This window comes from Mus pahari, chromosome 19, assembly GCF_900095145.1.
Source record: "Mus pahari chromosome 19, PAHARI_EIJ_v1.1, whole genome shotgun sequence".
Classification (NCBI taxonomy): Eukaryota; Metazoa; Chordata; class Mammalia; order Rodentia; family Muridae; genus Mus; species Mus pahari.
In genome coordinates, this window is record NC_034608.1 from 71,571,513 (window position 1) to 71,596,367 (window position 24,855).

Consider the following 24,855-nt stretch of genomic DNA (forward strand, 5'->3'; position numbering starts at 1 on the left):
AAAAAAAAAAAAAAAAAAAAAAAAAAGTATGCATCACCAAGCTATCAAGCTGCCTTTTCAAAAGAATATAAGTTTGAGTGACAGAACTCAGATTTTCATGCTTATGCCTACAAGTGATTTACAGACTCAGCTAGTTACCTAGACCTAGATAATATCTTTAAAGTAGAACATTTTGAAGTATAGAATGTTGGCTTCCATAATTATCATTGTTAAATTTTTAGGTTACAGAGACTCAAAAGAAACTGTTGGCTAGTCACTTATAGAATATTAATCCCAGATTACGTATGATATTAAATAAAGCCTAATTGCTGGAAATTGGTAGTGACGCTTTGATTGTTAGACATTGCCACCTTTAAATGTGTCAGTGATAAGGAGTGATCAAGCTGGTAATCATTTACATGATTAAATAGAATCCTGAATCTTCTTAGTTTAATTATGTTCTCTTGTAAATTATTAATTAATTAGTTTATTTACATCCCAAGCACTGCCCCCACTAGCTGTCCCCCACACTGAGACCCTGCCCCCATTCTCCATCCCCACCCCCTTCTCAGAGAGGGTGCGCTCTCTATACCCCTACCACCACCATTGTGCCTTAAGTCTCTGGCAGATTAGTCAGGCTGTTCCCACTGAGGCCAAAGAAGCCTTGTTTGGCAACAGCCAGGCTACAGTTTTAGGGAGATCCTCCACTCCAGTTATTTGGGAGGCCCACATAGAGACTGAACTGCACATCTGCTGCATATGCTAGGGCCCACATTCCAGTGTGTTCTTTAGTTGGTGGCTCAGGTTCTGAGAGATACAAGAGGTTCAGGTTAGTTGACTCTGTTGGTCATCCTGAGGGGTTCTCATCCCCTTTAGGGCCTTCAATCTTTCCCCTGACTCTTCCATAAGAATCCTCAACATCCATCCAATGTTTGGCTGTGGGTATCTGCATCTGTTTCAATAACCTGCTGAATAAAACCTCCCAGAGGACAGTTATGCTAGGCTCCTGTCTGCAAGCACAAAAGAGTATCATTAATAATTTCAGATATTGGTGCTTGCCTGTGGGATGGGTTTCAAGTTGGGCTAGTTATTACACGGACGTTCCTTCAGTCTCTGCTCCAACTTTTCCCCTGAATTTCTTTTAAACAAGACTAATTTTGCCTCAAAAGTTTTTTTGAGTGAGTTGGTGTCCTTATCTCTGTATTGGGGATCCTGCCTGGTTATAGGGGTTGGCCTTTCCTTGTTCCATGTCCCTACTTTTAGGCATCTTGGCTAAGGTCATCCACACTGACTCCTCGGAACCTCCCCCATCTCAGGTCTCTGGGAATTCCTAAAGATTCTGCCTACTCCTTGACCCCTGGCAGCTGTAGGTTTCCATTCAGTCTCCTGACCCTGTCCATCTGTCTCTGATTCTCCCCACCGTACTCCTATCCTCAATCCCCCTCCCATCCATTTCTCTCCCCCTGTCTGCCTCCTATGACTCTTTTGTTCCCCCTTCTAAGTGTGATTCAACACCCTTCCTTGGGTCTTCCTTCTTGTTTAATTTTGTTGGGTCTATGGCATATATCATGGGTATTCTGTGCTTTATGGCTAATATCCTCTTACCATATGCATGTCTCTTTGGGTCTCGGGTTACCTCACTCAGGAACCTATACTCTATAAAACTGGATAATCTAAACAAAATGGATGATTTTATAGACAGATACCACTTACCAAAGTTAAATCAAAATCTGGTAAATTATTTAATCATTTTCATAACCCTTAAGGAAATAGAAGCAATCATTATAAATCTTCCAACCAAAAGCAAAAACAAGCAAACAGCAGCAACAACAACAACAACAACAAAAAGAAGAAGAAGAATGCCCAGGACCAGACAACACAATGGGCAATGATTTCCCTCCTGGGGTGAAAAACTAATATGGAACTGAATAGTTGTCATGACTACACAATACTGTCAAAGTAGTAAAGGCTACTAATGGCTAACCCTATGTTCATCTAACACTACATTTTAAACAACTATTGCATATATCATAGTTTATAAAAATATTTCAGAAAATGCACTGGTTGGAAGGTCTTCAAAAAATACATTTAGTGATGGTCTGATTTATCTTTAAAGTACCAAGTGCCCTTTACTATTTGAGTTATATTTTCTGATTGCAAGAGATACTTGGTTAATGGAAGCCCCCAAATGACAAGCAGATCATGCTTACATAATGTTAAATATATACTGCAAATGACTTGCATGCATGAGTGATTGTTCTTTTTAACATACAAATTATGATTCCCATCAAGATATAATAGAGCTAAGTATAATAACTTGTTCTAAGTTGGAGTGAGAAAACTTCCAGGTGCAGATTTGTATCTCTGACAGAAAATAACAGCAGTGGCAGGATATCTCCGTCTAACATGCCTAAATAAGCATCCTTGCTTTATCCTCCTATTTGGCCTAACATAAAATGAAGAAGTGGGTAGATGCATAGTGCAAGAAGTTGTTCTTAATTCCGACCCACCAGTTTATTGGCACAAAATGGCTATGAGAATGTATTCTGCCTATTTATCCAGGCCAATGGACAGAAGGAAGACAATTAGACACACAATGTGCAGATAAAACTGAATTGAATAAGAATGTAAGTGGACTGTGTGGTAGCAGATGATGAGGATGTGTTGTAATGCTCACAAAAATGACTTTCACCTCTCCATCAAAGAACAACAGCTATTATTACTCTTCACTGATATTCAGGAGGTACTAAAAATACTGGCTGTGTGCCAGTTTTCCCCTAACACTAAAAACTAAGACTGAACTGAAATGGATGAACTGGATGTCTTGAAATGAACCTCTAAATTTTATAAGATTGTTCATGAAAATAGGTTTGCTTTTTCAACAATGCTGGCAAACCAGTGTAAGGATTGAGCAGTATTCATTATCTGTGACTCTAACTCTTAACTACACAAAGAAGTTACTGGATGATAAAAAGAATATATTTACATCAGTTTAATACATTTTATGTTCTAAGCAATACATCGTACTTTTGTCTGATTTAAGAACTGAAAACCATTTTCCTTTACAGTTTTTGGTAATTTGTAAATGATTCTGACCTTCTCAAAGAAAGTAAACATATGGATAATGAGAAACTTAGAGGGTGTTTTAAAATAACCTTTTAAAGATTCCAAATAGTTTATATAAAATGACTTTCTTCCCTATTGGTTTAGTAACTGAAGAATAAATGAGGCTGTTCCAATGAGCCATTATTTCAGAATCAGTGGTCCCAGACCACCAGCCTCCCTGTGGATGCTCCTGTAGCAGATGGTACAGCAACATAGAAGATATTACAGAGAAAGTGCTAGAAGGAATTATATGACCACTGAGTATTAGTGTTCTATGCTTTGTGATGCACACTGATAGTATGAAGTGCTTCAAAACTTCAGAAGTCTAGAAAATTAAATTAGTTGAATATTGGAGAGAGTTATATTTTTTCTTTGACAAATAATAATTTTCTGTTTATTTGTCAACACCGCCAGCAACTTGGCCTAAGACTCTGGTAAAACAGGAAGTCTGGATTATTTTTCAATATGCCTATGAATTTTTACACATACCCTTTCTAATTGCAATCAGATTTCTATTGTTAGAAATATCTTAAAAGTAATACAAATGTATGCATATTGAAAACTAACTTGACATTATGCATAAAATCTATGTAATCCCAAGGCTTTCCAAATTTCATGCTGAAGAGGGAATATGCACCCAAATTCTCACCCCTAAACAAGAAGGTCCCTGCAACTGAGAGCAGCTAGGAGGGGTCCTTAAGAGTGTAAGCAGCTCACGATAGATGGAAACATGCCCGGGAAAGACCATACACCCGAGAACATATGGACAGAAGAAATTGGAATTTATGGGTTTAATAAAATGACTGAGGTATCTTCCTCCACATTGGTTCTCAAATGAAAAAGATGGAAAGTGACAGATAATGACACCTGATACAATCTCCTGTCCTCTATGTATATAAGAACACACACACACACACACACACACACACACACACACACACACATACACACACACATTTGTATGCACTCAATATAGGAGCATAAATTATTTAAATACTAAAAAAATGAAACATGTACTGTGAAAGCTGCAGGTAGCAGAGTCTGCTCTTATCCTTGGGTAGGAAAAATAAAATTAAACAAAACACTTTCCGTGTTTAAAAGATAATATTAAAAAGAAGACAAAAAGTTGGATGCGAAGGGAGGGAGAATGGATCTTGGACAGCTGGGAAATAGAGTTAATATGTTCAAGGAATTTTGTAAAATTTTTAAAGAATTTATATTGCTAAATGCCAGACATTTAGTAGTGCCTATATTCTTTTTTGAGATGATAAAGTACAACCACAAGAAGAGACAGAGGAAGATGCATGGAACATCTAGCAGGCAGAGGGGGGAACGTCTGGTATGTAAGTTTAGTTGATATTAGAGACAATTATTATTAGTGCCAAATCCTGACCAGAGGAACATATGTGTTTTCAGTATTCAAAGCAAAGGCTGGATTTGATTTGCCTAATAGGCAACGTCTGAGAGTTTGGAAGCCCTTTTCTATGGATTGCTTACCATACTGGATATTAAAGAAATAAGAAAATGGACAAGTTTTATATTCTCTGTATATCGCCGACATTTTCTGGATGACTGAACTTTTCTTCAAACTTATACTTAAATCACACTTAATGAGGTCTATAGTTTTAGCCTTTGCAAAAATGTAAGAAGAAAACAATAATGAAAAGGTTCATATGATGTGGCATGGTCCTGTATATCTGTAATTCTTTCACATGGGAGGTGGAGACATAAGGATTTGCAGCTCCAGAACATGCTGCACTGCATAGTAAGTAAGATGCTAACCTGAGACTCTGGCTTAAAAAGATAAAAACAAAAAGAAATTTTGCATAATATTTTAAAACTTTGTATGCACAACACCCCCCACACACACACACACAGGCAGACATGCACACAAATATGCACGCACAGACTAAACTAAACTTATGTTGAAAACATTGACTCTTCTTTAAAATAATCTTTAAAATGTATAGTTGGAAAATGTAACTATCAAAATCAACTTAAATAGTTGCTGGTATTAGCCATTATTATTCTTTTAGTACTCACAAATCATCTTTGTTTTTCTCCTCAATAAAGTATCTTAGAGGATTTTTCATATTGAGAAAAGTTTAATATTAAAAACATTAAATATTAAATAAGTGTATCATTCCAGGTATGGGTACACACACATTTAATTCTAGCACTCACGAGGCAGACAGAATCTCTGAGTTGTGATGCAGCCTGGTCTATATAATGAGTTTGAGGCGTTCCTACCGAGATAGCATAGTGATACCTTGTCTTAAAATTAAAATTGTGTATTATAATTATAAAAAATATACATGGCTATTTTGTATTATAGAAATCTTTCAAAAATATCATTTTAACCTTGTTAGCTATCTAAAAGACATGGTTCTAAAAATAAATGTAATGGAGTAAACATTTGGCTTCAAATGTGTAATCAGTATCTAATATTTTACTGGGACAAACCGGGAAAGAAAACATTTGAAGAGAAAAAAAAAGTGTGATAAAATGTCATTCTGTATGGTCTTTTCTTGGAAGGCCTGTGAGTCATAAAAGACAGACTCAAAACAGCAAAAAATTCCTGCATCTGTAAGTTTTCCATCACTTACGTATTCCATAGTGCTCCATATTATAATTGGTTAAGCTATAATGACAGACATTGGCATATTCTACTTCTTAAAACTTCTCTTTCCTTTCCTCCCTCCCTCCCTCCGTTTCCCTCTCCCTCTCCCTCTCCCTCTCTCTCTTTCTCTCTTCCACCCCTCTACCCCTCCCCTCTGCCTCTCTCTCAGGATTACAGAGTAAACATTTTTCTTCGTCAGAAGTGGAATGATCCTCGTCTTGCATACAGTGAATATCCTGACGATTCATTAGACCTTGACCCATCTATGTTGGATTCCATTTGGAAACCTGACTTGTTCTTTGCTAATGAGAAGGGGGCTAACTTCCATGAAGTCACCACAGATAACAAGCTGCTAAGAATTTTCAAAAATGGAAATGTCCTTTATTCAATAAGGTAAGCACAGACTTAAATCATCAATTTTAGTAAAATGAAGTATTGTGGGTTTTATTTGCTCTTTTTATAACTGCTGATGTAGTTTTGAAATTTTGGGGTAAGTTATTATTGTTCCCTTTGAGTATGACATTCCAAATTTATCTAAACAGCAAGAGTCTTAAGTATCTAATTCAGTGACAATGTGAATTCCAAAAGTGTATCTTAACACAAGTCTGTAATAATTACTAAAATAAGCAAATTGACAGCACTCACAATAGCAATTGAAAGATATCTGGGTCACATATCAAGGCTCTAGAATTTATTCAACTTTGGTAGGTCATTAGATATCAAATAGGTACAGGTTCAGGAAATAGGAAAAAAACAGCTGTTTACAGGAATAATCTTATTGCCATGGCTATTTTGAAAACTTGTCTGCCAAGATATTTTCCAAAAGCACTTTCTCTGTATTTGCTTCTCATAACTTTATCCCATTGTACTCTGATGGCTATTCATATTTTCCTATTTCATATGCCTATACTTTTTTAATACATTATTTTTTGTGTCTTAAAAGTGTCTACCATTAACTGGCAATTTCTTCAGATTTCTGAATACCCGTGTGCCTGAAAAGGAAGTGGTATGACTGTACTCTAAGACACTTCCTATATAGAGGAATAGCTTCATGGTGAGCCCTTTCTGAACAAAACAGTTCTAAAATCTTTTGGAAAATTGTCAAAACAAATAATTTAAAAAAGCAAGAATTTAACCACTGGAAAGTTGTATCAGGAAAATATTTTCCTATTCTACCTAAATACAAATAAAAGCACTGGACACCATGCATATAACAAAATAAGAGACACACTCAGAGATGGATGAAGCAGACTTGCTCACCATGGACTCTGAAGCTTAAGGACTATGCAATATTTATGATTCCTGACTTTGTTTTTGGACTTGTATATCTCTGACTTAGAGATGAAGAAGCTGTCAACACAGAAACACCAATAGGTGCTGACCAAATAAGTCCCACCCAAAACTTATTTTCTCTAGCTAGTCTAGCTGGGAAAGCAGCATCCTAGCAAGAGGAAAAAAACCTTAAACCAATTTCAACAGTACAGCAACATAGTGAACAACAATAAGAACAACAAAATGTGACACTGCCTCGGGCCAGCTTAAATCCAAGAGGCTCAGAAGGTGAGCCTAGGCTTCCAGTCTTTAAGGGCCACAATGAGTTATCCTATTTTATAAGTTGAGTCACTGTTAGAAAAAAAGAATCAGGTCAACTTCCATTGCCCCAGCCTGTGATCACCTTCCAAGACTAAAGCATTATTAGAGATCCCAAGATAGAACGACCTTCCCCTATTATAAACAAAGCTTTCCTCTGCTTACATAGTATCAGACAAGTTTAATTGACATTCAAGATGGGCAAACCACTGTTTATTAATAAGACCACTCTACCCATGGAGTCAGTGGGGATAACTAAGTGTATTTACTCACAGGTCAATGCAATATTGGCCTGAAAATCTTGACTTCTACTTGCCATTCGATGTATATATATTGAATTTTAAAGAATATGGTTGAACCCATAGATTTCTATTCTTAAATAGTTTATATATACTAGCCATGAACATATTGAATAACAGTAGCCTACAAGACATATTTAAGTTTAAAGGGAAACATTTTATGCTTATTTAAATTTAAAATAATTCTATATGTATTAGTTATGTACATAAAATGTATATACTTTCAGGGCATGGAGTATACTCCCATATACGAATATAATTTTCAAAAGGCTATGAATTTGAAAGAGAGTAAATTGAAAGTATATATGGGAGACTTTGGACAGTGGAAAATGATATAAATTATGTAATTACATAAATATCTATCAGTGATATATATAATACATATCTATCTATCTATCTATCTACGTGTTTGTGTGTGTGTGTGTGTGTGTGTGTGTGTGTGTGTGTGTGTGCTGAGGAAGTGAACAGACTGGTCCAAGGCCTAGCCTACTTTGTGAGTTGTAGGCCAAAAGAAGAAAAAGAAAGAAAAGGAAATGAAGTAAGGGAGAATTGAACCTGAGGCCTTAGGAAGAACAACTAAGACTTTGGCCTCCACACAACTATACTCACAAGTACACACATACTCACAAACAGGCACACATATATGCACAAACAGAAACATTGAATAATTAAAAGCAAATTAGTAAGAGTTATGATTGTGATTTTGTTTATTCTAGTACTATATAACCATTGTCAGGTTATCACACAATACACTAATATATTACTTATATACAGTAATTATGGAGCTATCAGTCTACAGCACTGTATAAAAGGACAGTTCCTGTATTATATGCACTAGATTTCAGTAAGATGTACCACATATTAATAGGTTTATTGAAATGTATTATATAGTGGTTACACAATGATCAATACAGGATGCCTTTCTTAAAATTATCCCCATTTTATGTAAAATGTGACTATGTGTGTAGATCTATGTAAGAACTTTAGAAGGAAACTCATAATTGATTAAAATGACTGACTATAAAAACAAGTGGTACAATTTATGCAGTAATAAAGAACTATAAATTTTACCCTAAGTAAACTTGTGTTATTTGAATTTTAAGCACTGAGCTATAGATTACTCAGAAAACAAATACATATAGTATGTGACAGATTCCATTAATTTATTCCTGTCATCCCAGCTTCTCTGGATTGTGAACTCATGGTGATTTTCAATAAATCCATCACACGGTATACATTTAACAACTTAAATGCTTCCCTGCTAATTTAAAGTTTGTATTTTTGCTGCTGCTTAATGTGGTTCCATGGGACAGGGCTTACTTATTATATGAAGATTTCTGAATAAAATAACCAGAAGACCAAAAATGTACCTTTGTCCATTGTAACATTTTTTTCCTGATAATAGTGTTAACTTGTCTATATAGCATTTTATGGTAGAAGTTATATATATATATATATATATATATATATTAATCGGCCTGATCGGCCATCAGTGGGAATAGAGGCTCCTTGGTCTTCCAAACTCCATATGACCTAGCACAAGGCAAGGCCTGGGCCAAGTAGTGGGAGTGGGTGGGTAGGGGAACAGAGGTGGGGGGAGGGGTATGGGAATCTTTCGGGATAGCATTTGAAATGTAAATAAAGAAAATAATAATAATAAAAAAAATAAAATTAAATTAAACACTAAAAAAAAAAATAGTGTTAACTTGTCTATATAGCATTTTATGGTAGAAGTTATATATATATATATATATATATATATATATATATATAGAGAGAGAGAGAGAGAGAGAGAGAGAGAGAGGAAGAAGCACCAGAGGTGGGGAGATGGTTCAACAGGGAAAGATGCTTGATGTCAACTCTAGGAGCCTGAGTTCAATCCCCAATGTTGAAAGAGATAACAAACTACTGTAAGCAAGCTTTCCTTCTGTCATGCACTATAGCTGTCCATTTATATGTGTGTATACACACTTGCACAAATTAATTAATTAATCAAAATTAAATTAAATTTTTAAAAACTAAATAGCACCAGTGTCTTGGTTAGGGTTTTACTGCTGTGAACAGACACCATGACCAAAGCAAGTCTTATAAAAAACAATATTTACTTGGGGCTGGCTTACAGGTTCAGAGGTTCAGTCCATTATCATCAAGGTGGGAGCATGGCAGTAACCAGGCAGGCATGGCACAGGCAGAGCTGAGAGTTCCATGTCTTTATCCAAAGGCTGCTGGTGGAAGACTGACTTCCAGGCAACTAGGGTGAGGATCTTAAGCCCACACCCACAGTGACACACCTACTCCAACCAGATGACACCTATACGAACAAGGCCACACCTCCAAATAGTGCCATTCCCTGGCCCAAGAATATACAAACCATCACAACCAGGTACAATGGAACCATCAATTTTCGCAAAATTGGAGTGTACAGATAATTTCATTTAACATAACTGAAATATTGTATGTGTTCATAAATCTGTGTGTGTATGTGTATCTCTCTATGGGTATCTGAGTGCGGCATTTGAGTATTAAATATATCCACTAGGATTATGTATATTAATTTACATATGAATTTAATGGAAGTTGTTGTGCCTCTGTGTATGTGCATTTCTGAGTGTGAAATAATATACTATGGTATGTGTATTTGTTTACATATAAATTTTATTGGAGTTGAAAATTATCAACATAAAGAACTATGCTTGGGGGCAAGCAAGATGGTTCAATGTGTTGGGGTAATTCTACAATGGCTGAAGACACAAATTTGTTTCCTAGGACCCAATTCTAAGAGAAAAGTCCCAACTATCATTATCCTGTGGCCTGACTTCCACATGTGCACATGAAATGTGTGGGACCCTCCTTCCTAAATGTTGAAAGTTAAAAATGTGAATTAAAAAATAAGAGCTAATCTCTCATATCATATACTCACATTAATAAACTGGAGTCTTTTTTTGTAAGGAAGAACATTTTGATAACAATATAATATCTTAGAAGCTTAAAACCATGAGGTCTTAACATTCTGACAATTCATCCAATAATCTCATTAGGAAGATAAAATGATTTTAAGACTGAAACAATATCTCCAGTTGAAATCCATCATGCAAAAAGTATCAACATTATTTAAAAGAGAATTTCAATATAATTATCAAGACAGTGTTACTGTGACTCCTGTAAATGCTGGAATATTTTGTTTGAAAAACAGAGTAAGAAGTTGAATTTATCTCTTTTGTAAATGGTCTTATCTATTATAGATAGTCTGTATTATTTCTAACATTTAGAGAAAAGGTTATGGAATGATTCAGAAATGCATCCTTTATCTTTCAGTATGAATTCAAATAAAACAGAAGTCCTTTTGGTTAACAGTCATTCCTGTATCCTGGATCAAATGATCAAACAAAAAATAATTTTTGTGAGTTGATTTTGGATATCTCACAGGACTTTGAAACCTTCAAATGCTCCAAACCTTCCGTTTCTTTGTTAGGAAAAAACTGCACAAGAAAACAAATCTTGTTCAGTTTGCAAATGGAGCATCTGTGGTGTTTCATGTGAGATCTGGCTTCCCTGACTGTTTAATGAAGGCAGAAGATCCTGGCAAGTTCAACCAAGTGAACTTGAGCAGCCATCTGTATCCCCTCTGTAAGTCTCACTGAAACCATTAATTGAACTGAATAAAGAAGAGCAATGGCTTTGGGACACAGGAAGCCAAAATGAACAGACAATGAATCAACAACAGACAAGTGCTGAGAGCATCATCTAAGAAGCTGGGAAATGAATGTGAAAACTCAAACACAGCAGAACAAGAGGCAAAGTGGGAGAATAACAGAAGGCAGAAAATAAATAACATCTAACTTAAAGGAATTTTAGGCAAGGCAGACTTTAGAAAGTGTAGGATAGCAAAGAACAAAAACGAAAAAAAAAAAAAAAAGAAGAAGAAGAAGAAAAGAAGTATGGATTTTAGCTTTTAGGAACATCAGTGAACCCCTTGTCCTGATTTCCTCACCCAGGATCTTCAATCAAGGATAGTTTTTCTTCACATTAACCATGTATAAAAGGATACTTCCAGGAATAAAAGAATAAAGACTATGTGATATCAAACAGTAGGGAAAGATANNNAAAATAGAGGAAACTTCCAAGAAAGTAGAATCAAAGCATCACATACACAAACACACACACACACACACACACACACACACACACAAACACACACCAAAAAAAACATATAAACACATACAAAAGATTCATGCATGCCAATTACAAACATACACACAAATTGAAATTACATGTACACATCTATACATATACACACACCATACACACATACAATATACACACACATATACACACCAAATACATAGACATACACACCACACACACACAAACGTACACACAGTTACTAAAGATACACACATATATACAAATAAACATATACCACATATACACACACACCATATATACATTCACATACATGCATTCACATACAATATACACATATTACACACAAATCCAATACACACACACACAAGCCAAACATACACACCACACACACATATACCACACATGTATACTCACATACACATATATACCATACATATTCATACCCAATTACACATACCACATATAAACATAACCACACACACACACACACACACATAATCAGATGACTATAAGAAGGATGTAAAACCTGAACATTAGTACAGAAATCTAAATCTGAGTTGAAAGGCAGAAAGGACAAAAAAGGAAGAATTTTAATTGAAATGGCAGAGAGATACCCTGCTGTGTCCAACAACTAAGAACGATTTAGTAGCAGGGAGACAGAGTAGAATTTGAAGCAGTAGCAAGAGTATAAAACTATGAATATGGTTAGGGTAAGATGCTTATTAATATCAAGGAAAAATGAAAACACTATGCGAGAACAGTAATTATGCAAATTACCAACCTTAACACAAACACTAATCACAGACTCCTAACATATAATTGCATGATATTTGTCTAACTACAAGTAGATTTGTGGATTGGTGGGAAGTTAAGTATGCATAGGTTATAAGATTTAAAAATCTTGTATATCCTTTATAGGATATTAAAGAAACAGTTTCAACTATTAAGTACAGCATACAATCATTTTATAATAGCATATTATATATTAACATAAATAATATACAAGCAGCTGAAAAAGGCTAAAACTGAGGAAATAGAACAAAGAAAGGCATAGGTAGAAAAGTGATGTGCAGTTAAAGAAATTTATTTTTAAATTTGTTTATTCTACATGTGTAAATATTTTGCATATATATATATATATATATATATATATATATATATATAATATATATATGCACATCACATTGTGCCAATGACCAGCAGAAGTCTGAAGAATGTGTCAGATGTCTGGAGTTATGGAGAGCTACAAGGTACCACGTAGGTTCTGAAAATCAAACCCAGGGCCTCTGAAAGACTAACAAATGGTTTCAATCAGTGACCCACTCTTCAACCTTAGGGAAACTCTAGTTTTTGGTTTTGTTTTGTTTTGCTTTATTTAATGATTTATGGAGCTATTTGATATTTTAAATCATATATTTGGATTACACTAAAAAACATTTAAGTAAATTGCTTTCAAATGAAGGGTTTGGAGTAAGACATTTGCCTCAAGATTAAGTTTCAATTTTTATTTTTATTCTACTTATAAAATCAACCTTTCACTGTTTTATGGTTGCTGAAAACACAAAATTCCTGAGTCGGAAATAATGGATTTTATTATCATGGTAAAGTAAGCAGCAAGGATACTTCTCACATCTCCCCCAAGTCTCCCTGGACCAATGCAAGGGGTTTAGATGAATAAAAATGCACAGCCAGTTGTGCAGTGACTCTGGAAGAGGGAGCTTGGAGAACACACTATTTTTAGAGCAAACTGCAAACAAGCCTTCTCTTTTTCCAAGTGAAAAATGTAATCCCATGTCAGAATGTTTGGAGAGTGTTTAATCCTTAGACATGGTACGGGTAAAATGCTGGCTGGGCTCTTAGTGTTAGTATTCACAGCAAGAGAAATGGAGAGAACAAGAGACCCAGTGAAGTCTAAATACATCTTCTAGCCCTCATGTGTACTGGGGTGATTACTAGCTGTGATTTGAGACAAGGTTCTTTTCTTCTAAATAATAATAATTAATAAAAAATAATAAATAACCCTCATGTTTCTTCTGTATATGCAAGTAATAATACTAACTAAATCAAGCTAGAATAATGAATATGAAACATGTATCATGGTATCAGGTATACAATAGGCAGTAAAGTTTTTATTGTTATTTTCTAAATCATAAAACAAAACAAGATGACGAAGCAGAAATACGGTGTTTCACCAAGTTCACTGACCAATATTGAGCACTGTTAGAAGTTCCTATGTAAACCTCAGTTTTATGACTTGTAAATTGGGGTAGAAATAGCCTCATCACAAACTAGACAAGCACAACAGAGTCATATATTAAATATTTGCTACACTAATAGCACACAATCAACACTGTGACTAATACTGCAGCAGCCTCCCTTTCCAATCAAATGAGGAGAGCATTTATTTCAGAAGTATTACACACAATTCAGAGATAACAATTTAAACTTTTATTTGAGCTAGGTAAATTTTTCAAAATATCATCAGATCTTACCACAAAAGCCTATATTCAACAAAACTTTTAAATCTAGAGGAAAGGATGAGTTTCTACACAGATACCATGTACAAGGGTTAAATTAGACTCGTACTCTCTTACTCTTGCCTCTTGCTCCCCCTCTCTCCCCATTCCTTTTCCCCTTTTCTCCATGTGGTCATTTCTCTATGCTCTCCTTCTTTCTGCCTTTCTCTGCCTCTACTACTCTCTTAACTCCCCTCCCCATGCCCTAAATAAACTCTATTTTATACTAAAAACAAAAACAAAAACAAAAACAAAAAAAACAGTTAAATCAATACTAGGTAAACAATCTAACAGTCTCATAACCCCTAAGGAAATAGAAGCACTCACCAAAAACCACTAAGCCCCCCAACCCACCCCCACCCCCACCTCAACCCTACCTCCAAAACAAACAAACAAACAAACAAACAAACAAACAAAAACCCTCAGGGCCAGAAGGACTTGGTGCGGAAATCTATGAAACTTCCAAAGAGATAAGAGAATACTCCTCAAACTATTCCACAAAATAGAAACAGAAGGAACATTACCTAATTTGTTCTATGAAGCCACAGTTACTCTGATATTTAAAACACACAAAGACACAACAACAACAAAAAGAATTTCAGGCCAATTTCATTCATGAATATCAATGCAAAAATAATCAATAAAATTCTCACAAACTGAATTCAAGAACACATCAAAATGATCATTCAGCATGATCAAGTAGGCTTCATCCCAGGGATGCAGTGATGGTTCAATATTTGGAAATCTATCGAGGTAATCCATTATATAAACAAATGCAAGGAAAAAAAACACACTTAATTATCTCACTAGATATTGAAAAAGTATTTGACAAAATACAACACCCCATTCATGTTAAAAATCTTGGAGAAATCATGAATTCAAGGCACATACTTAAACATAATAAAAGCAATATGCAGCAAACCAATAATTGAAACAATCCCACTAAAATAAGGGAAAGGATATGATTAGAACTTCAAGTCTTTGAAGAAAGAAATTGAAGAAGATCTCAGAAGATGGAAAGATCTCCCATGCTCATGGATTGGCAGAATTAACATAGTCAAAATGGCCATCCTGCCAAAAGCAATCTACAGATTCAATGCAATCCCCATCAAAATTCCAACCCAATTCTTCACAGAGTTAGAAAGGGCGATTTGCAAATTCATCTGGAATAATAAAAAAACTAGGATAGCAAAAACCATTCTCAACAATAAAAGAACCTCTGGTGGAATCACCATGCCTGACCTTAAGCTGTACTACACAGCAATTGTGATTAAAAAAAAAAAAACTGCATGGTACTGGTACAGCGATAGACATGTAGATTAATGGAATAGAATTGAAGATCCAGAAATGAATCCACACACCTATGGTCACTTGATTTTTGACAAAGACACTGTCAATGGGACAAATCAACAAAAAAATCTTTACTAACTCTACATCTAATAGAGGGTTAATATCCAAAATATACAAAGAACTCAAGAAATTAGCTTCTAGAAAACCAAGTAATCTAACTTTAAAACTGGGTATAGAACTAAATAGAGAATTCTATACTGGGGAATTTTGAATAGCCAAGAAGCACATAAAGAAATGTTCTGTTTAGGAATTTTTCCCCTGTGCCCATATCTTCAAGGTTTTTCCCCACTTTCTCCTCTATAAATTTTAGTGACTCTGGTTTTATATGGAGTTCTTTGATCCACTTAGACTTAAGCTTTGTACAAGGAGATAAGAATGGATAGCAGAAGATGGCCTAGTCGGCCATCATTGGGAAGAGAGGCCCCTTGGTCTTGCAACCTTTATATGCCCCAGTATAGGGGAATGCCAGGGCCAAGATTTGGGACTGTGTGGGTAGGGGAGCAGGGCGCGGGGAGGGTATAAGGAACTTTCGGGATAGCATTTGAAATGTAAATAAAGAAAATATATAATAAAAATGTTGGTTACTGTTAAAAAAAAAATGTTCAACATTCTTAGTCAGCATGGGAATGCAAACCAAAATGACCCTGAGATTTACCTTACACCAATGAGAATGGCTAAGATAAAAAAAAACCTCAGGTGACAGCAGATACTGATAAGGATGTTGAGAAAGAGGAACACTTCTCCCTTGCTAATGGGTATGCAAACTGGTACAACCACTTTGGAAATCTACCTGGGGGTTCCTCAGAAAAAATTGGAAATAGTTCTACCTGAAGACCCAGCCTACAACTACTGTGCATATACACAAAACATGCTCTACCATATCACAAGGACATGTGCTCCACTATGTTCATAGCATCCTTTATTTATTTATTTATTTATTTATTTATTTATTTATTTATTTATTTATTTATCTATTTATTTATCTATCTGTCTATCTATCTATCTATCTATCTATCTATCTATCTATCTATCTATCTATTTATTTATTGAGACAGGGTTTCTCTGTATAGCCCTGGCTGTCCTGGAACTCACTTTGTAGACTAGGCTGGCCTCAAACTGAGAAATCCGCCTGCCTCTGCCTCCTGAGTGCTGGGATTAAAGGCATGTGCCACCACGCCTGGCAGCAGCCTTATTTATAATAGCCAGAAGCTAGAAACAAACCAGATGCCCCTCAACAAAAGAATGAACAGAGAAAATGTGGTTCATTTTCACAATGGAATGCTACTTAACTATTGAAAACGAGGACACCACAAATTTTGTAGGCAAATGGATGGATCCAGAAAATAACATCCTGAGTAAGGTAATCCAGTACTAAAAGGAGATATATGGAATGTACCCACTGATAAGTGAATATTAGCCAAAATCTTCAGAATACCCAAGATACAACTTACAGACCCTGAAGCTTACCAAGAAGGAGGGCCCAAGTATGGATGCCTCAATCCCGCTTAGAACCGAGAACAAAATAATCACTGAGGGCAGAGGGAGGGAGGGCCCTGAGTAAGAAAGGGGAAAGGGAAGAAAAAAAGGGGGCACAGAATCAGGTGTGGGGGAGAGAAGAGAGAAGCCCAGAGGGCCAGGAGAATGAATAGGAATATACAACAATGTTAGGTAGAGAAGGAGGGAAACTACTAGAAAGTTCTGGACACCAAGGATCTAGGAGACTCCCAGGACCCAATGGAGATGACATTAGCTGAAATGCCCCAACAAACATGAGAAAGAACATGAAGAGACCACCCCCGGTAGATGGCTCCCAGTTGAGGGACGGGGCCACACATCATCTCAATATTTTTAACCCAGAATTGTTCCTGTCTAAAGAAAATGTATGGACAAAAGATGGAATAGAAACTGAAGAAAACGCTATCCAGAGACAGCCCCCCCCGCAACCTTGGGATCTATCCCTTCTGTAGATACCAAACCCCCAACACTATTGCTGATGCCAAGATGTGCTTACAGACAGTATCCTGGTATAGCTGTCCTCTGAAAGACTCTGCCAGCATCTAAGACAGATGCAAATGCTCATACACAACCAATTGGTCTAAGCCTGGGGACCCCAATAGAAGAGTTAGGGGAAGGATTGAAGAGCTGACAGGGACTGCAACGCCATAGGAAGAACATCAGTATTAACTACCAAGATCCCCTCAGAGCTCTCAGCGACTAAGCCACCAACCTAAGAGCATACATGGGCTTGTCTGTGCCTCCTGCTACATATGTAACAGAGGACTGACTCTCTGGCCTCGGTGGAAAGGGATGTACTTATTTTTGTGGATGCTCCAGAGAAGGGGGATGCTAGAAGGGTAAGGTGGGAGTGGAGGGGAGGGGTGGGAGAACACCCTCTTACAGGCAAGGGCATCAGGAATGGGGTTGGGGATCAGTGAGGCAGGACCAGGAAGGGTGACAACAATTGAAATGTAAATAAATAAAATAACTAATAAAAAATAAGTGACATAAATATGTTAGTATGGGATTGAAGAACCTCTTTCAAGACCCCTTAAATTGTTGAGAAAGAATCACTGTCTTTATGTTGTCAAACTGCAGAATATTGTGCAATATTGTAATGTGTATTTGAGCACAAAAATTATTATTATGCTCAACACATTCATGTTACATCAATAAAATGATACACCTGTAGAAGCAAAAACATACTTCTTTTGATTCAAAAAGCTGTTATAGGATCAGAAAACATGTTTAATTTCAAATAGACATTGGGACAGACACACCACTACAAGCAACGCTATTTTATAAATGGATAATAATTAAATTTTAATGAGGCTAGTGATTTCCACAGATGAGTCAGCCTTTTGAAAATCATCACTGTTTCGCTAAGCCAAGACTTCTTAGGGGGGAGGAAGAAGTGCTATATCCTGTTTACATATCTCTTCTCAGAAAGAGAACTTGGTGTCCTCCTTAAATAAGTAGTCATTCATCTCCAAAACAGAATGTGAGTCATTGCTTCTTTGCTTCAGTTACCTTTGATGTGGTCAGAACACATCTTTAATTTACATGTAATATCTGGAAAAGCAAACCCTCTGTATTACAACCAGGAGACACTTACTGGTTAATCAGTGTTTTGTTTAATCAATTATGTTGCACATTAAATTAAAAAAAAAAAAGGCAAAGCAAAAAATTGATTTTTTTTTTTTTTTTTTTTTTTTTTTTTAGGAATGATTTACAACAGGTTTTTGGCAAATTGTTTTGCTTTACCAAATAATTCCTTTGAACTTCTTGTTGTTGTTGGGATTGTGCAGTGGCTCTCATTGTAAGTGGAGAAATAGCCAAGATATGAATTTGACAACACATGCACTGTGAGAGTGAGGAAAAGATTCTGAGGACAGTTTTTACTTCTCTAGGAAAGGTCAGTGTGTTCTGCAAGTCAGCATAGGAAACTGGCTGGCAAAAGCCTTGGATATTTGGAGAATGAACGAAATACCTGTGAATTTCCGAATGTGTCTCCTCTCTGCTGATAAGCTCTTTCACAAGGCAGGGAACATTGTGTCCAGCTAGTTTTTAAATTGCATTTTGAAGAGAGAATGTTGAAATGCCATGCTATTACTTAGTATCACTTAACCTAGTTGAGCCAGAAAATAAAAATAGCACTTTTGCATATGGAGTGTTCTGATTATTTTAGTGTGCTAAGGAATAAATTGCCTTGATCCTCGAGAACTTGAATGAATTACTCAATGATCCTTCTGAGACTCTTAAAAAATCCAGCATACCATGTGTCTATCCATTTATGTCTCCCAAACTCTGCTAATTGGACCTATGTCAGCAAGATACTCACTGGATACTATATATCATTTTAACTTTATATTTATGCTTTACATAAAAATTCCATTTTAAAGAATGTAGTTAGGTTGCTAGTCATTTTTTATTCAAATGTGTGTGTGTGTGTGTGTGTGTGTGTGTGTGTGTGTGTGTGTGTAGTTCTAATATACAATTGAATTATTTCATCTTTGTGCCCACACATTAGAATTTTGAGAAAAGGACTGTGGAGGGTCAGTAGTCAGTCATTAAAATGTAATAACCATTTAGTATTCCTTATGTATCCAGTACTTTTCAAAGGGAATTCCACACTACCCATGATTCCTCCCCTCAACTCCCCAGTAGGTATTTTTGCCACCTTCATTTTAGAGATGAGAAAGCTGTTCTTTAGGGAGGCTAAAGTAATATGCCTGTGGTCACAAGCTCAGGTAAACTAACCTCTTAGCAAGCTCACTAGTACAGTAGGTTTCAGTAAGGAAATAAATATAAACGTGGCTGAGTGGAGTTTCTCAGAAAAGATCTTTGAAGAACATTGACCAGGGATCTGGACCACCTTCTCTTCTCTCTCACCTTTATAAAATACAAAGTCTTGGTAAAAATGAAAAATATAGCAGTAATATGTTGATATATATATATATATATATATATATATATATATATTCTATTATACAGATTGTACTCACATGTATATGTGTGTAGGCATAAATTTTCTGCAACCTACTTTTAATAAAAAGTTGAGCTTCTCCTCTAGTTATTACGATACTAATATTATGATACTGTTATTAGGATAAAATTACTAGGATACTATTTTTAGATACTAGAGAACCATTTCCTGACTCTGACAAAAACTTGTACAATGCTCAAGACAGAGTAAGATCCATTGCATACTCTGTTAGCAAACACTCAAGTTCTTCAGATATCCAGCAACAACTTCCCAGAGAGAGCTGCAGAAATGCTCAGAATTGTCATGCAAGATAGTTTCTCTACATTCTGCCTCTCCACATGTAGAACTTTGCTTTCCCATATACACTGTAACTTAAAGGACAGTAATATGATATTTAAGTAAAATGCATCTTTTGAAATTTGGTAATTGTATAGAATTCACTTCAATATTTATCTCTTGGGAATCACTTTTGGAGAGAAATGTCTCTTCCAGGTATCTCTAATGTAAGGAAGTAAATGAATAAATAAATATAGCAGAATATTTATAGGTGTGATGGTACTTCAACATCTCTCCCACCAAAATACATATATTTATTTATAAATATGTTTATTTCAGAATAACATTGTTTTATTATTTATATATTTTTCATTTTTTTGCTAGATATTTTATTTATATTTCAAATGTTATCCTATTTCCTGGTTTCCCCCCAAGACCCCCTATCCACTACCCCCTTTCCCTGCACACCAAACCACCCTCTCTCACTTTCTGGCCCTGGCATTCCCCTACATTGAGGCATAGAACCTTCACAAGACAAAGGGCCTCTCTTCCCATTGATGACCGTCTAGGCCATCCTCTGCTACATATACAACTGGAGCCATGAGTCCCTCCATGTGTACTCTTTGTTTGGTTGTTTAGTTCTGGGGAGCTCTGGGGGTACTGGTTTGTTCATATTGTTGTCCCTCCTATGGAGCTGCAAACCCCTTCAGCTCTTGGGTCTTTTTCTCTAGCTCCTCAATGAGGACCCTGTGCTCAGTCCAACAGTTGGCTGAGAGCATCGAACTCTGTATTTATCAGGCACTGGAAGAGCCTCTCAGGAGACAGCTATATCAGGCTTCTGTTAGCAAGCACTTTTTGGCATCCACAAGAGTTTCTAGGTCTGGTGATTGTATATGGGATGGATCCCCAGATGGGGCAGTATCTGGATGGTCATACCTTCCATTTCTGCTCCATACTTTGTCTCTGCAACTCCTTCTATGGGTAATTTGTTCCCCCTTCTAAAAAGGACCAAAATATCCACACTGTGGTCTTCCTTCTTCTTGAGTTTAATGTGGTTTGTGGATTGTATCTTAGGTATTCTGAGCCTGTAGGCTAATATGCACTTATCAGTGAGTGCATACCATGTGTGCTCTTTTGTGATAGAGTTAGCTCACTCAGGATATTTTCTAGTGCCGTCCATTTATGTAAGAATTTCATAAATTCACTGTTTTTAATAGCTGAGTAGTACTCCATTGTATAAATGCCCCACATTTTCTGTATCCATTCTTCCATTGAGGGACATCTGGGTTCTTTCCAGCTTCTGGCTATTATAAATAGGGCTGCTATGAACATAGTGAGGCATGTGTCCTTATTACATGTTGGAGTATCATCTGTGTATATGCCCACAAGAGGTATTTCCAGGTCCTCAGGTGGTTGTACAAGTTTGCAATCCCACCAGCAATGGAGGAGTGTTCCTCTTTCTCCTCATCCTCTCAAGCATCTGCTGTCATTTGAGTTTTTGATCTTAGCCATTCTGACTGGTGTGAGGTGGAATCTCAGGGTTGTTTTGATTTGCCTTTCCCTGATGACTAAGGAGGTTGAACATTCCTTTAGGTGCTTCTCAGTCATTTGGTATTCCTGAGTTGAGAATTTTTTGTTTAGCTCTGTACCTCATTTTTAATGGGTTATTTGGTTCTCTGGAGTCTAACTTCTTGAGTTCCTTGTATATATTGGATGTTAGCCCTCTCTCAGGTATAAGAGTGGTGAAGATCTTTTCCCAATCTGTTGGTTGCCATTTTTTCCTATTGAGAGTGTCCTTTGCCTTACAGAACCTTTACAATTTTATGAGCTCCCTTTGGTCAATTCTTGATCTTAGCATATAAGCTATTGGTATTCTGTTCAGGACATTTTTTCCTGTGCCCATGTGCTTGAGGCTCGTCCCCACTTTCTTTTCCACTAGTTTCTGTGTCTCTGGCTTTATGTGGAGGTCCTTGATCCACTTGGACTTGAGCTTTGTACAAGGAGATAAGAATGGATCAATTTGTATTCTTCTACATGATAACCTCCAGTTGAACCAGCACCATTTGTTGAAAATGCTGTCCTTTTCCACTGGATGGTTTTAGTTCCTTTGTCAAAGATCAAGTGACCATAGGTGTGTAGATTCATTTCTGGGTCTTCAATTCTCTTCCATTGATCTACCTGTTTACCTGTGTTCTCCTGTATTTCTGTAAGGGAGTAATTTGTGTTCTTCTTAAATATCCTCTATCAGCAAGCCAGGCATGGTGGCACATGACTTTAATCCCAGCACTCAAGAGTCAGAGGCAGGCAAATTTCTGAGTTTGAGGCCAGCCTGGTCTACAAAGTGAGTTCCAGGAACAGCCAGGGCTATATAGAGAAACACTGTCCAAGAAAAAAAAATCCTCTATCAGCATCATGAGATATGATTTTAAATTCAAATCTTACTTTTCTGGTGTGGTGGGGTATCCAGGACTTGCTGTGGTGGGAGAACTGGATTCTGATGGTACCTAGTAGTCTTGGTTTCTGTTAGTAAGATTCTTGTGCTTCCCTTTCACCATCTTGTTATCTCTGGTGTTAGATGTTCTTGCTGTCTCTGGCTGGACCTTGTCCCTCCTGTAAGTCTGTAAGCCTGTGTCAGCACTCCTTGTAGACCATCTCTCTGTGTACTGAGGGCTCTAGAACAGCACAAGCTCTGGGTGCAGATGGTGACCGGAACAATGCTGTCCCAACTGCTCCATTGTTCCTGCACCCTGTGTGCTCCTCAAGTCCATGCTCCAGATAGTTATTGGAGGGAACGTGTCTGTCTCACCTCTGAGCTCAGAAGTGAAGGCCCTCCGGGGAGAACAGGTCTCTCCTGGCGGGACCCGTGCACCGTGGGCTGTGGACCAGTCTCAGCTCGAAGGTGCAGATGGCAGACCAGAAGGATTCTTCCCCAGTTGCTCCACTGTTCCTGTGTTCCGTGCGCTTAAATAACATTCTTAACCTGGAGAAATTTTCATTTGCACACTTTTAGTTTCTCTCAACATGAGAATTTCTTTCTCTACACAGTAGAAGATGCATGTGTCAGTGTAAATTACCTTTAAAAGAATTCCTTTCATCCTTTCAGATTAACATTAACACTCTCCTGTCCAATGGATCTCAAGAATTTCCCAATGGATGTACAAACATGCATAATGCAACTTGAAAGTTGTAAGTAAGAATGACTTACTTTTTCTGAGCATGTATTAAATGTAAATTTAACTCTTTAGTGGCTAGATCAGATCATTTATTTTGTAATTTTTCTGGGCACATGTCTATTGAATAAAAGAAAATAAAATGGGCACGTCATTGAATATGAACTGGGATTTATATATGCTGAAAATTTGAAATGGTCTAAGCATTTTATGTATGCCACCTCAGATGTGATAAAAAATCTTACTCCTATATTTTTAGACGTGAAAATCATCTCTTAGACTGGCTGGGTAATATTCAATAAGTCAGAGTCATAGGTGACTACTTGCCTGCCTCTTTACCTTAGATGTTTCTATGAGATTCGGTGTTTGGCATTTTAGCTGAATATGCTGTGTGGGTCATGTCAGTAGAAAGGACTTTAAATGTATGGAGACTAACCAAAGCTTTCAAGTTTTCTTCAGATGTCTTTCCGGTAAATGAATATCACTGATTAACACTAACTTTAAACAAAGTGTCAGAAGTGTGTTTCATTAAGCGCTTTTGTAATAATATAAATGATATAATTGTACACAAATGATAAATATGTACATAGTAATTAGTATATGAACAGTAAAATACTTTACAATGTTTATTCAAAGTGAAATAATTATATTAAAAGTGATTATATGTATGTATATATGTGATTATATATATATATATACATACATACATACATACATACATACATACATACATATATTCTTTTTAAAGAAAGCTCTATTTGAACTCTTTCTTGAGGAAAATTCGAGAATGTTATCTGNAGAATTCAGGTTCTGATAGGCAAGCCTTGTCGTAAGATGGACTTACCACTAGATGGCGTGCAAAACTCGTGGGGGAACATGACCNAACCCTCTGTCCCCACCCAGCACTCTTTTTTGAGGTCTTATAAATATTTGTTTCTCTGATAATAATTCTTGTCTTTAACTTGTAAATGGTTTACTCTGTGTCTCTTAAATATTAAAGCCAGGCATGGATAAAATGAAAACATCAGTGAAGGAAAAGCGAGGCAATCTAACACTGGAATATTTAGATGTTCCATGGAGGAGGAAGGAAGGAAAACTGCCTAGGGGTGCATTCTTTGAACTTCATACAACAAAGAAGAGCAACTTTAGGACAGTTAACTGTGTATCTTGACCAATGGAGGACATAGAGAAACTATTTTTTCCATAAATTCATCTGATTTCTTGAGTCAAAATTCATAAAATTTTATTAAAAGATAATTATTTCATAATTATCTTACTTAAAATTATCTTATTTAAAAATTATCTTACAGGAAAAAATGTA

The 24,855-nt window shown here is 36.3% G+C and overlaps 1 protein-coding gene across 2 annotated transcripts in view; it reads left to right on the forward strand.

Moving 5' to 3' along the window:
• Positions 1 to 24,855, forward strand: part of Glra3 (glycine receptor alpha 3) — a 155,744-nt gene that overhangs the window by 76,390 nt on the left and 54,499 nt on the right. For both annotated transcript variants that reach the window (XM_021219273.2, XM_021219274.1), the window contains exons 4-5: positions 5,874 to 6,097; positions 23,468 to 23,550. In XM_021219273.2, coding sequence (XP_021074932.1) covers positions 5,874 to 6,097; positions 23,468 to 23,550 — 307 coding nt within the window. The remainder of the gene's footprint in view (positions 1 to 5,873; positions 6,098 to 23,467; positions 23,551 to 24,855) is intronic.